This window comes from Xenia sp. Carnegie-2017, unplaced genomic scaffold (assembly GCF_021976095.1).
Source record: "Xenia sp. Carnegie-2017 unplaced genomic scaffold, XeniaSp_v1 HiC_scaffold_16, whole genome shotgun sequence".
NCBI classification, from domain to species: domain Eukaryota; kingdom Metazoa; phylum Cnidaria; class Anthozoa; order Malacalcyonacea; family Xeniidae; genus Xenia; species Xenia sp. Carnegie-2017.
In genome coordinates this window covers 6,180,500-6,194,557 of record NW_025813469.1, presented here as the reverse complement: position 1 = coordinate 6,194,557, position 14,058 = coordinate 6,180,500, and the positions used below count along the sequence as shown (strand labels likewise).

Sequence of the window (14,058 nt, the reverse complement as noted above, 5' to 3'; positions counted from 1 at the left end):
AATTTGTCGAAACAATTCATTTTTCGAGAAATTTCCTTCAAATAGGGCATTCTTTTCTGAGAAATTTCCTTAGAAAGAAGGCCACATTTGACCATCATTATCAAGTCAACTACTTCATGTAAAAGCTATATATCGTCTTCCAAGTAAACAACATGACAATTTTTTAATTTTTAAGCCTCACAAGTATTCGTTCTCCGCAAGAATATTTCTTTCCACATATCTGTTGTAAAAGAGTGAAAGACTAATAATATTTTAAAGGACTTATAAAGTTTTTTTATGTAAGCTGAAACAAGGTAAAAGATATATATGTTATTGTTATGTGTGAGTCTTTGACTTTCATAGCGGGAAATTCAAGCGACATCTATTTTTTATTTCTACATATCAAAGATATTTAAGTTTTTTTCCCTACACAGTCAATATTGTGAATTATCTTTTGTATAACATCTCTAACTAAAGCAATATCGTTAAAATGGATCAAGTTCAAGAACTGAAGCACTGCTTTTACCATGTCAGCCATTCTTAAACGTCGAAGTAATTCAATGCAAAGAAAGGTTAGTTCATGAAATGAACAAAGGACTGTATGCAGAAAGATAATGTATTGCATTTCATGTAATAATCTAGTTGAGTGAGTCTGTGTTAGTGAAACCATGCTACAGGTGAAACTAGGTAATGAGCAAATCATGTTTTTGTTTTCTAAAGAAACTTGAAAAATATTAATATGTTACTAGATTGACATCACTAGTTATAGGTTGTGCTTCAACAGACTCACTTCTTCAAATACCATTGTGCTGTCAAAATATGAGAACAAAACCATTTATTCAATTTGATAATAAGCATTAACATCTTAATAGTATTTACCACTTTATTTTAGCACTATCCCGGAGTATAGAATTATAAAGGTTGTCGAAGACTTTCTTATCAACATGAAAACACTTCATGGCGACTCATGTTTCATGGAATTTGTTGATCCTTTTTTGAAGGAACATGTCAAGAGCATAACTATTGTGTGTGACACAGATAATTTTTCAAAATATGGCAAGGTTATTGATCCTATTATCAGACAATATTTACTTTTGCATGTGTGAGAGTAGGTTGTTCACACCCCCTGGTACTTCACACATCCCTTTTTGATGAACCCCCACGGAAAAGATAATGCAAGAACTCTTAGAGGATTGACTTAGTTTGATAATGAAGATATACATGAAGTACATATTTCTGTCAAACCTTCATAATTTTTTTAACAGATAATTGATTTGAAAAGGTTATGCTAAAGTATCATGTCTATCAACTTCATGATGGGGGGCATGGATATGAAGAACTTGAGGATGATATATCTGCTGCAGACAACTGGCTTTTGCCTACAGCTGGGTAAATTTTGCCTACAGGTGGGTAGCATTTGCCTGCAGGTGGTCAACTCACTTCAGTCCCAGGTCTTTTCGCTTTCACGAGTTACAAGTATTAGCAACTAATACAATTAATTCATCATTTTTAGAGGATTTTCAGGGCTTGTGGGAAAGCTTTCTCTTTGACTCGGTTGTAAAATATCAGGTTGTTCTTCACAATGAACGTTTAATGTTTTGTCCCGTGAGCGAAGTTTAAATTGTAGCTTGTTAATGACGTCTTTAGCGCCGAAATAAGTTAACGTTTAAACAGTTAGCTGTCAAAACGTCAATTAGATTTTTTAAGGATTTTCCTAGTTTCTCCTATTCTCCAATGTACATTATGTACTCGTTTATCTCCAAGCAAAGTTCAACGGAGTTACTGATCTACTAACTTATTAATCTCTAATGTTTTTAAAAGGTTTACGCAAGCGATGACATTGTGTTTTTCTAATTTATTTACGAAAGTATATGTCGTGCCATGACTATGATATTTCATGTGTCTCATTTTTATCTAATTTTTTTTGTTGCTAAAATATGCGGCAACGACACTTCTTTTCTCCGACAGGTTTGTCGTGTGAAAGGAAACTATTGAACTGATGACTTTTTAGAGAAGTCAAATTGCAAAATCGTCCGTTTTTCCATCTTTCTAAAATCACTCCCAAACAATGACATTTCAAAGCATTTATAAGTCACGTGTTTGAATCATATTTTAGAGGCGTGGATTTCAACATCATCTCGTGGAATAAAGTTATCTTACTGCATTTTGAGTTATTTTCCTTGGTAACCAGACTTGAGTACTTACGTCATCGTCCGTCACGTGTATCTTTTTACGAATCAAATTAGATTCTATTTTTGCGTATGTTGACTTTGTAACAACTCTCATCTTAATGGAGTAAATCTCTTATCACTTATATCATTCAAGATTGAAAAATCACATATCAAAGTATTGATGAGAGTAAGTTAGCTACAGTGAGATAGAATAAAACGCGAGAGACGTGATGGTGTTTTAACGAGCCAACCAATGAAATGACGTCGAAGTCACCATGTTTGTGTACCTCTGTGACGTCACTCGAAAACAAACGACGAAGCCAATCAAATTCCAGCATTTACCACTCATAGTATATCATGTTTGTCTTCACATGATATACAGCAAATATCCAGAAGAATGAGTTGAGCTTTTCTTTAAAACTTTCACAGGGCCACCGGTTCTGGTAAACATCCTTTGCAAGGTGCTTGCTTAAAATTATCTATACGACTTTCTAAAAGGTAAAACACTACAATTTATTTTGATGTTACGTAAATCGCAGTCCATTACTATCCATGTGTACTGCAACTAATATTGCCACGTAATTTTATTGTTATGTCGTGAATTATAAATACAAAATATAATCCGAAAAATATGTTGTAAACTCAACATTCAATTTAGAAAACAAGACGATTAAAAATGTAAATATTACACTTTCAATTGTTTTGCTTTGTAACTTTATTTAAGTTTACAAGATGTTTTTTTGCATTATCTTTTACTTTGTTTTTAATGAAATTGTCGTCTGCCTAAGGATTATGAACTATAAATTAAAGTGTGTTTCTACTTTGAATCCTTAGATTTAACTATGGCCAGCTTATTGAAATAAACAGTCACAGTTTATTCTCGAAGTGGTTTTCCGATTTAGGCATCATTTTGAATAGCTCAAAGCAACATCACCGAGTTCGAAAATCTTCTGGAACCACAAAACATTGCCATAAATTTTCCGTGATTTCAATCATCTATCAAACTGTCATCCACTTTTGTCGTAATCCCCTGTCAATGTAAAATGCACGGCTCACATCAAAATATCAATTTAGAGAACTGACATTTATATACTGACCTGGGATTGAGATGTCGTTGAAGTTAATAAATCTAGTTTCGTACCACAAAATGATCATATCCAATTGAAAATTGCATCTGTAATTTAAAATGTACATTGACATTATCTTTCTCTACAAATAGAGATGGAAGTTAAGGGTGAAAATGTTCCAGAAAATTCAAGAGTTTATTGACGACAAACAAGCTTTAGTTTGCGTTCTTATCGACGAGATAAACTTTGCTTAAACATTTTTTTCTTAGTGCTCATGCTCAGAGAGATGAAAAATCATTTACTATTTCTGTTTCTTGTTTCACGAAATACCCAAAGCACATGTACGCTTGTCGATGATGTTTGAGGAAAATACGTTTGCTATCCATTGCTTTTACTTCTGAAGGTTGAAAGTTTAACATCGGCAAGAAAATCTGCGTTGAACGAACAAGAACCTTCAGATGCCATTCGTGTTGTGAATGCATTTCTCACTCAAATTGACCATATGAAAATGTAAATGCAAAATGTAAGCAGAATATGCATTTCGGCGAACATTGCGTCCTCATGGATTTTTTAGTGAACTAAGAGATTGTATTCGGTTATATGAACGGCGAGGGCAGCCGGCAGCGTTGTTGCGTTATGTATTATTTAATAAAATAGAGACTTTGTCGTGGTGACAAATCTGAAAATATTTCTAAAGATAGCAAATACCATAGTAAATGGTAAAAGTAATATAATAAGTTAATGGTTCTTAAAAGAACTGTTATAATTAAAGAGCACTAATCCAATAGTTCCAAATTAAACGACACGATGCATTTCGGCAGACTACTCCTCAGGTGTCAACGTCTGCTAAATGAAAATTTACAATCTACCGATATTTTAATGCCAAGACAACAGTCTTTATCAACTTATTATATTACATTTACCATTCACTATGGTATTTCCTATCTTTAGAACTATGTATTATTTCTTTCTCTACAAAGTTGTCGCTTTTACAGGGAGTAAAAGCACGAAAATATTTATATGACATGAACAAACTTGCTTGATGACAACTTTGCTCAGTCAAATACTTATTATCTATCAATTACGTATTTACAGAAGTCTTCATTTGAACTACATTTATGCGTTTATTTGCTAAACCTTGGCTTCCCCAATGTTGTTTTCTTCTTATTTTAGACATCCTAATATAATTATATTGACAACATCGAGCATAACTGGAGCCATAGACGTTGCATTCGTGGACAGGTTGAAAAATATGTTTATGACTCGAAAGTTTTTAATTCACTTTCTCAACTTCGCTATTTGTTCGCCCACAGAGCCGACATCAAACAGTATATTGGTCACCATCAGCCAAAGCTATTTACAAAATTTACCATTCTTGCATCAAGGAACTTGTAAGGGTAGGGTATTCAATGTTTTTACCACAGGATACGAAAATATAGTTGAAACACCACTATTTGTTTGTATGTAACTTATTTCTTCTTGTGCACGTGATCAACGAAATGCCTGCCGGTCAATTATATTTTCTGACCAAAAGGAACGCCAAAATGGCTTACCGCAACCTTACCGAAATTTTACGGTTTGTGAGAAATTTTTTTGTTCACTTCTATGTTAATGACATCATTTTCTTTTCCGATAGCCGAGTAAGTGAAGTAGATGTTTGTAGATGTAGATCATCGAGGTTAGTGGAGTCCTGAAAGCACTGTTGATGTTGATGTTGACTGACTTCTCGAGACCTTAGCGGTAGTCATCTTCAGAGTCAACATCAACAACAACAGTTCTTCTCAGGACTTTACTAACTTGGACGATCTACATCTACAAACATGTAATGATACTGCCATGTTCAAACCTTTCAATTTAAAGTAAAGTGATGTCACAGAGTAAAATTAACATGTCTTGTCTTAGTTTATGGTAAATATTATGTCACCCAGTTTTCATGTTTTCAAGTTAGTATTCTCCTCGTATTTCAATGGAAACGAAACTACTCCCCGGGGGGTTTTCAGAAGTTTTCTGAACCTTGGCAGTATGTCCTAGTTTCTTTTATGAGAAGAATTCTTTTAAAGAAAAAACCAAATTTTGAAAGCAAAAAAGGCCCGTTTTCGGTCAATGCTTCCCGATACCTTCTTAAGCGTAAGGCACTAGAACGCCGCTTGTTAACGTTTCGGTAGGAGATTTCGGCCCCTCCACGCTATCCTACTTGGGAGATGCAACAGCAAGCTTCTGCCCATCAGAAATTTGATGCAACAGTTGCTCATAACAGGATGTTTTTTGCGCACATTGAAAAAGAAACATAATATCCTCAGCAGTAAAGTGGATTTGTTGCTAGCATTTGTTGGGGTAAGCCTCTTCTCAATGTTAGATTAATTTTAATGAAGTATGCCTCTCCTGTTGTAGCCCACGCATTTCCTCAAACCCTTACAAGCTTGCGAGAATTTTTAATTTTGTTTACTCTTTAAGAGAAGAGAAAATTTTGAAAACAGAAAATCCCGTTTTTGGTCCATTTCGATACCCTATTAATTGAAAGGTGGCATGTTAACGTTTCTGTAGGAGATTTCGACTCCTCCGCGCCATCCAACTTTGGGATGTCAATAGCAAGCTTCTGCCCATCAGACCCTTGCGATAGGCTTTTCTCGGGGTACGATGCTGCTAAAATCGGATTTGTTGGTTGGGTGGCTTCTTGCAATGAAATGCATACTACATGCATGTACGTGATAAATTGGATGGCTGTCTCTTTGAGATCAAAAGAAGTCATATGAATCCGAAATGTGCAGGGGCGGATCTAGACCGATGCAACCGATGCGAATGCATCGGTCAAAATATTTAGCTATTAAAATCTGCGAGTTTGCGTTTTAATGAAATAAACAGCAAATATTATTTCGAGTTTAAAACGCACATTTGACAGTGATATATTGTTTAGTTAACTTATAGATTTAGCAGTTTTAAGCTAAAATTTGTTCTAGAAATAACATTTGTGTTCTCCGATAATTTTGTCGTATTCCATGACACAAATAGCGAAAGAAAAGTCGATAAAATTTAGCGAAATTTGTCGTGAATACATAATTAGTAAGTAATTTAATAGTATTCTGCCAGCACGTCACGGTAGATGGAAGAGGCACGCCACGTCACAGTAGATTTGCGATGCATCGGTCGATGCATCGGTCCCGAGTCCTTTCCGCGTGAAATCTACTGTGACATCAGCAAAACCATTGTTTTAGGGCCTCACGTCACGGTAGATTTTGCGGCTGAGCGATGCATTTTCCATAATTTTGTGATTGTGGGCACATAACCGATGCATTCAACTTTGAACTTCAAAGTTGAATGCATTGTTATTTGATCACTTGATATAACTCGCAATCATCGATCGAAGTCATGGCTGTCGAAAATATCAAACACGATCTGTGTACTCTGCTTCAGAGAAGTCATTTGATATTAATGGAGTGCATCGAACCTATGAAACGAGAGCTGCTACTTTTATTTCAAAATCCTCTCCTTGGAATCCTTTCAAAGGGTAAAATGGGAGAGATATGTCAAGTGAAATGTTAATACCTAAGCACTTGACAGTTCATTGGCAAAGTGGAGAACTAAGAGCTTTAAAGTAAGTAAATTACCTTTTATGCTTGCATGTTTTAAATGTAAATAGTGTACTCATTTCAGACTCAGAGTGTAGTCGTGTAGATAACGACGAACAATCATCATAAAATATACACGATGTCATATTACTTATGCAGCACTTATACTTGTATTCATATGTAATATAATACAAACTGTAATATGCAGGGGTAGGTGCGATTTTAGTTGCATTTTAGTTTATGTATTGTATGGATTACATTAAAAATGTGAGTGTGAAAGATCCGTTTCTGCCCTTCGTCGAATGAAAACTTGGTTACGTAGCACAATGATCAACGAAAGGTTAAATGGATTAGCCCAAATGCATATTAATGATGATATTAAGTGTGATGTCGAAGAAGTGATTAATACCTTTGCTAGACAAAACCCAACGAGGATGCAATTTCTTGATATCCTGGAGGATAAAGAAACAGATGCTTGACGATGAGCTCCATGAGAAATTCTTAATGCTGATAAACAACCTACATTTTTTCTTTGAGAGTTATCTTGTTTTCAGCCGTTATTGAGAGGACGAAGACCACGTTTAAACATTGATTTCTTAAACATTTCATCTTTGCTGTGGTTGGAAGAAGACGATCTTTCAACATTGCTTTTATAATTGTTGTCATCTTTGCTGCCGTTAGAAGAAGACCATCTTTGAACATTGCTTTCATTAAACTTTTCATCTTTTTTACCGTTGGAAGACCACCTTTGAACATTGCTTTTATCAATGCTGTTATCTAACAAAAGACGGCTCATGTTATTTTTCGATAAAATTTACGCTTAAGATTTTTCTGTCACCTTCCCAAATCGCTGGAAAATGCTTTCGGATAGTGAAAATTAAAATTTTCTGGGGAGCATGCCCCAGACCCCTAGTGATTGCGCCTTCGGCGCGATGCATCGGTCAGCTAAGGAGCTGATCCGCGCCTGGAAATGTGTGCTGTTTAATCGTAAAATCACTTGAAATGTGAAATTAATTTATAGATTGAACCATGAAAATAAGGTAAAGATGTCGTCGACATATCTTTTCCATAGTCTGATGTTTGTGTTGTTTGTGACTGATAGTGGTGATCCCATTGGTGACAAATTTCAGGCACACCAATGGGATCACCACTATCCACCTTCCTCGCAGAAGCTGTCATGCAGCACCTCGAAACACAATCAGTAACATACCGCAAAACCACCCACACAGACCAAATACTCGATTTCAACAGCAATCATCCAACACAACACAAATAAAGCTGCATTCGAACACTTTTCAGCAGGATAAACACTCATTGTAATACTGAAGAAGCCAAAAAAACAGACCGCAACTACTTATACTCCACATTTACTAAAAACAATTACCCTAGAAACTTCATAAACAAAACTATATACAAAATACAAAAACAAAACACAAACCGACAAACAACAAAAACCGGACGAAACAGTAAAATCGTCACATTACCATACATAAACGGAACATCAGAAATGACTGCCAGACTTCTTCGGCCATTTAATATTAACGTCACCCACAAACCTACACAAAACTCAAATCATGTTTCACCAAACATAAAGACAAAACTACAATTCATGATACAACTGACGCGCTCTACATGATACCATGTAAAGACTGTTCAAAGCAATACATAGGACAAACATCTAAGAAAATTGAAACAAGACTCACCGAACACAAAAACGCCATAAAACGAAGAGATCCGAACTCACTTCCGGCAGAACATACCCACGGAAACAACCACACATTCGACTGGACAGAAACTAGTACTCGGACGCGCACAGTCTAAACACGCACGCGATTTAAAGCTTTGTGCAGTAAAGACAACGACACAATAAACAGACATATCGACATACCCATCATATACTCACAACTAATGAAAAGGACAAAAACTACAAACAACACCAAAACTAAAACACTACACTCTAATATTTTAACACCAATCATATTCACAATACACCAAAACCCATGGCAACGCATTTCACCCCATCAATCACATTAATCCACCCACTAATCCAATTAGACGCTCTAAACGTTTCCAAGATAAAAGCACGTGTAAATAAATATCCTCATTCTGATGAAGGCTCGAAGCATCGAGTCGAAAGCTCAATAAAATCATTTAAAATCTGGAGAAACTTTTATCGTTTATGGATTTATATATATAGAAAAATATAGAGGCTTACGAAAGTTATGGTATTATTAAAGTCACTACTGCATGCCCAGATAATTTCTTTCATCATTTGCGACTAAGAGAGCTAATTGCTACAAATATTGTTCAAGTACATATAATTAGTCGTTGCCATGACTATGAACAATAAGTCGAGTGTGCGCATGCGCAGATTATTTCTCCATTAAATTGTTACTAACCATGCTTTTACTTCAAATCGGTGCTAGTAGATTCAGCTGGTCGTTGCCATAACTATGAAGTCAAAAAACTGTTAAGTGAAATGCGCATGCTCAGTTGATATCTTTAATAATTTGCTAATAAGCAAGTTATATACTCCTAATTGATTCTAATAAATGCAGTTGGTCATTTCCATGACCAAGTACTTGAACAATTGGTCAAGTGGGCTTTGCACATACTGCGCATGTCCACGCGTACTGCGCATGCTCAGATGATCTTTCTTACATTTATGTGATTAAGCGATTTAATTACTCAGAAAGCGATGAAAATAAATCCAGCTTGTCGTTGCCGTGACTATGAAATTGAAAAGTTTGTCAAATAGACTGCGCAAGTTCATATGATTTCTCTAATATGTGAACAAGTGAGCCAATTACTCTGAAAGCTGTGCAAGCTTGTTCTGTTGGTCGTTGCTATGAGTGTAAACTCGAAAGGTTTGTTGAGTTGTTTGTGCATCTTCAGATGAGTTCTCAATTAATTTGGGGCTTCAGCAAGTTATTTACTGGTTCTTCCCATTGGTTCATCCACACATTAGCGCGTTGTTTTGCTTACTCAAAAAATTTAAAATAAAATTTGAACTGAAGTTTAAAGCCTAGTGCTAAACACTATTATTCCCTCACCCAATATTAAAAGAAAAGATAGTGCAATACATTATGAATAAATTTCTTTAAAGTCTGTAGCAACTTGCAATCTTCCGTAGATTCTCTGGGAAGAGAGTCGTGACGAAAGAGGAAGAAGGTCGAATGTCGGAGTGGCAGCGATTGAAAGACGATGAAAACGAACGTTTACACAAAGAAAGCAGAACTATTTCTGATATTCTTTTTGTTTCAAATGTCGATGTTTACAGAAATCTTCCATCCCAGTTGCTTCAGTTTTTCGCGTGGTAAGAGAATATCTGAGACTTTTTATATATTTTTTCATGCAACTGTGAAATTTCTGGCGATTTTTGGCAATGTCAAATCAACTTAAAACGTTATTTTTGCCCAAATAACTTGCATTAGTGTATCATTCGTCTCGCTATTATCTCCTTACCTACGACATCAGTCGTCATATGTCATTTTGATCTTTCTTCATCTCAGCTTTTCTTTTTAAATAGGCTCTCGGCGACTTTAAGTTTTTCCTTTGTAATGAAAACTGACGATGATTGTTTTGTTAACCTGGAGACCATCTTACAGGTTTGTGAAAGCTCTTCAATAAATAATAGAAAAATACATGTTAGTATCTTGGGAGTTGGGAGTACGTAGAGTATCTTGGGATCTTGGAGTATATCAATCTGGTGGTTTAAGGGTGGTTTTAAAAGTGGTTTATAGGTGGTTTTAGGGGGTTAAGGGTAGTTTAATGTGGTTTAACCGTAGTCTAGGGTAGCGAAGCGCAGCCTGAAGTCTTGGACCCACCTTTAAAACACGCTGAAGCCACCCTCAAACCACCTTAAAACACCCTTACGCTACACTTAAACCACGCTGTGGAGATGATTTTTACACCATTCCAGACCTCTCATTGAGAGCTTTGGAATGAGCTTCATCCCGAGTGTCTACAATTGCGCATGCTCAGTAAAGAGTCGATTTTAACATTAATTACCTCCGGAAGTATACAAGCTTTACAGATGATTTTCAACTCAATCTAAAGATTTTACTCAATCAACCGATTGGTAAGGGTGTCTTTAGTTAAACTTTATATATCTAACATTGTACCGAAGAACTTCTCCACTTAAAAAATATTTGATATTTTTAGGAACTGGAAATTTAAAAAACACGTCCAAATTGTGGTGGGGAAGGTGAGTTTAGCTCAACTCCGTCAGTACACAATATACTGAGTACGTGTTTGGAGATGTAGATCGTCCAGGTTAGAAAAGTCCAGAGAAGGACTGTTGGTGTTGATGTTGACTGACGTTTCGACAGCGGTAGTCATCTTAGAGTCAAAAATACTACTGCTAAGATTGTTGAAATGTCAGTCAACATCAACATCCTCTCAGGACTCTACTAACCTGGACGATCTATCTACAAACATGTAACGATACACCCGGGCTCAAACCATTTACTTTATACTGAGTCCATTTTAAAGATTTTATTTACGTAATGCGAATCCTTTTGAGATATCATGTTTTGGGCACTTGGAATTGCCAAATTTGATAATTTTTTTCAAGTAAAACAGAAACGAGATTGCGAACATACGAATTAGCGTTTTCCATGCGACTAAACTATGAATAAGATATGAAAATATGAGTTGTAGTTATTGCTTCCAAATGCAATTGCTTCTTCATATTTACAGCTTTCGTACTGATTGGTTGATCGATAGACAGGGAAAATGGGCCGAGCCTTAATATCCGGAAGTGACTTATCCGACATTTGCCTGCGGTGCGGGCAGCATTATATCTTCGGATATTGCTCACTGGCTGGCAAAAAACGAGAAATCTCTAAAACGTTATCAGGTATATTAAAACCACGACGAGATTACAATGTTGAAAGTGACCTGTTGATGTGTAAGGATGTAGTTCTCAGAGTACTAGATATTGACACATGTTTATTTTCTTTCTTGTGTAAACGGGGAGGATGTCTCTATGGGTATTTGGTTATCAGCTATTGCTCCTGAAATTTATAAGGTAAGATCTCCTGTTCTTCCCTGCAAGTTTGTGACAGTTGTTCAACAAGATCGTTTATGGTGATCGTACTCTTATGAGCCCAGGTTCATATGAACCAGCAGCCAAACATGTGACGGTGTTTCCTTTTTATTTTAAATACTTCAGGATGGGCGATGGTCGTGTTTCGGGGATTGTCATATTCCGAAAATTGACCTCCGTCCCAATGTTCGGAACACGAAGAATAATCACAATAACAATTTTGGTTTCTTAAACAATTTTTATTCTTATTCCTTAAAGTACCTCGCTTCTCTCCCTTGTCTCGCCCCTCTCACTTCCGTTCTCTGCTCTCTCTACTTCCGTTCCACTCATGTTGTTTGCATTGTTCCCTATCGTACGGTGGCCCAAGGGACATGCAACTTACATAAGGCAGATGACGCCAATTAAGTCGGTTGCTGCAAGTCAAGTCTGTTGCTGCAAATTAAGTCGGTTGCTGCAAGTTAAGTCTGTTGCTGCAAATTAAGTCGGTTGCTGCAAGTTAAGTCTGTTGCTGCAAATTAAGTCGATTGCTGCAAGTTAAGTCTGTTGCTGCAAATTAAGTCGGTTGCTGCAAGTTAAGTCTGTTGCTGCAAGTTAAGTCTGTTGCTGCAAGTTAAGTCTGTTGCTGCAAGTTAAGTCCGTTGCTGCGATTTGCAATTGTCGTATGCTGCTGAATAAATAATAAAAATGGCTGCTGAAGATAACGAAAACGATTTAAGGACTTTAATAGAAAATTATTTTTATTCAGGATATAAATACAACGAAATAGTTTTACTTCTAGACAAGCATCATGCCGTAAAAATGTGTTGTAGAACTTTAAAAAGAAAACTCAGAGAATATGGTTTCAAAAAACGAAAAAGTGATGATTGTATTGATGACGATGGGCTAAAAGAAACTATTAGTCAGCTAATAAATGATGCTGGAAGCTTGTCAGGATATCGAACAATCTGGCATACCCTGCGTCATCGATTCCACGTACACGTTTCACGTAAAAAAGTGGCATTAATAATGAAGGAAATTGATCCACAAGGTGTCCAGCAAAGGAAAACTCACTGTCTCCAACGACGAGTATATCGATCATACGGTCCAAACTTTTGCTGGCACATGGACGGTAGGAAAATTGAAATTTACTAAAGTACAAAAGATGGCTACGTTGATTTATTTGGTTTGCCTGTTTTGATTGGTTATAAAACATAACATAATGTTTTATTTCATATTAATCACACCATTGCTAATTGTTACAGGCTATGACAAATTTAAGCCCTATGGATTCCCTATTCATGGGGCTATAGATGGTTACAGCCGACGGATAATTTGGCTTGAAGTGGTAAAATCCAACAACGACCCAAAAGTGCCTGCAAATCTTTTTCTTAAAAGTGTAAAAGAAAACCTCGGATGTCCACTTCTATTATGGAGTGACTGTGGCACAGAGAATGGATTGGCGGCTTCAATGCAATGTTATTTTAGAGATAATGGGACAGATGACTTGGCAGGAGAGAATGCTCATCGCTATGGTTCTTCTCACGCAAACCAGAGGATAGAAAATTGGTGGTCGTACTTTCGTCGTAGTCGAAGCAACTGGTGGATTAATTTTTTTAAAGGTCTAGTTCACGATGGGGTTGTTCTTCTTGGAAACTTAATTCACATGGAGTGCCTCTGGTTTTGTTTCCAATCTGTGCTACAAAATGAACTCAATGATATAATTGACCACTGGAACACTCACTATATCCGACGTTCGCGATATGATACTATACCTGGCGTGCCAAATCTTCTTTACTTTTTACCAGAATTAACTGGTGGAGCTGACTACATTGTCCAAGTGCCAACAGACAAAATTAACGAAATGGAGGAAGAATGTGAGATGGAAGAAGGACTAAATGACTACAAAGAGTATTTCGAACATGTAATGGAAATAAAAGGACTACGTCTTCCAAATAATGCAACTGAAGCATTAGCACTATTTCAATGCTTAGTAGAAGCTGCTAATGATAAGGATTAAATGTTAACGGAAAAATCGACAAAAAAAAACATGAGTTTCACGTCATGGACAAACCAGGCACGACGTTTGACTTTTGCTGTAAATGTTGTTTACGTACATACGCCTCTCATAACACACTAGAGTGTAAGCGAATAACCATAACATCAACAAAACGATTTCGCAATGATCAAGTCGATTAAAGTATTAGTTTCAATTGTCAGATCTGCTTTTCAGATAAGTCCAAAATCAC

At 36.3% G+C, this 14,058-nt stretch overlaps 1 protein-coding gene, 1 long non-coding RNA gene and 1 pseudogene across 2 annotated transcripts; all 3 read left to right on the top strand.

Annotated features, from left to right (window-relative positions):
• The first annotated feature begins 1,264 nt into the window (after positions 1-1,264).
• LOC124436822 lies at positions 1,265-4,664 on the top strand (annotated as a pseudogene).
• Positions 4,665-10,302: 5,638 nt separating this feature from the next.
• On the top strand, positions 10,303-11,731 carry LOC124437173. The gene is made up of 2 exons (XR_006945596.1): positions 10,303-10,391; positions 11,485-11,731. It is a non-coding gene; the product is annotated as an uncharacterized LOC124437173 (long non-coding RNA).
• A 786-nt stretch (positions 11,732-12,517) lies between these two features.
• On the top strand, positions 12,518-13,833 carry LOC124435916. The gene is made up of 2 exons (XM_046985846.1): positions 12,518-12,941; positions 13,075-13,833. The coding sequence occupies exons 1-2, from the start codon at positions 12,518-12,520 to the stop codon at positions 13,827-13,829; spliced, it is 1,179 nt and encodes a 392-aa protein (XP_046841802.1). The 3' UTR covers positions 13,830-13,833.
• Positions 13,834-14,058: the final 225 nt, after the last annotated feature.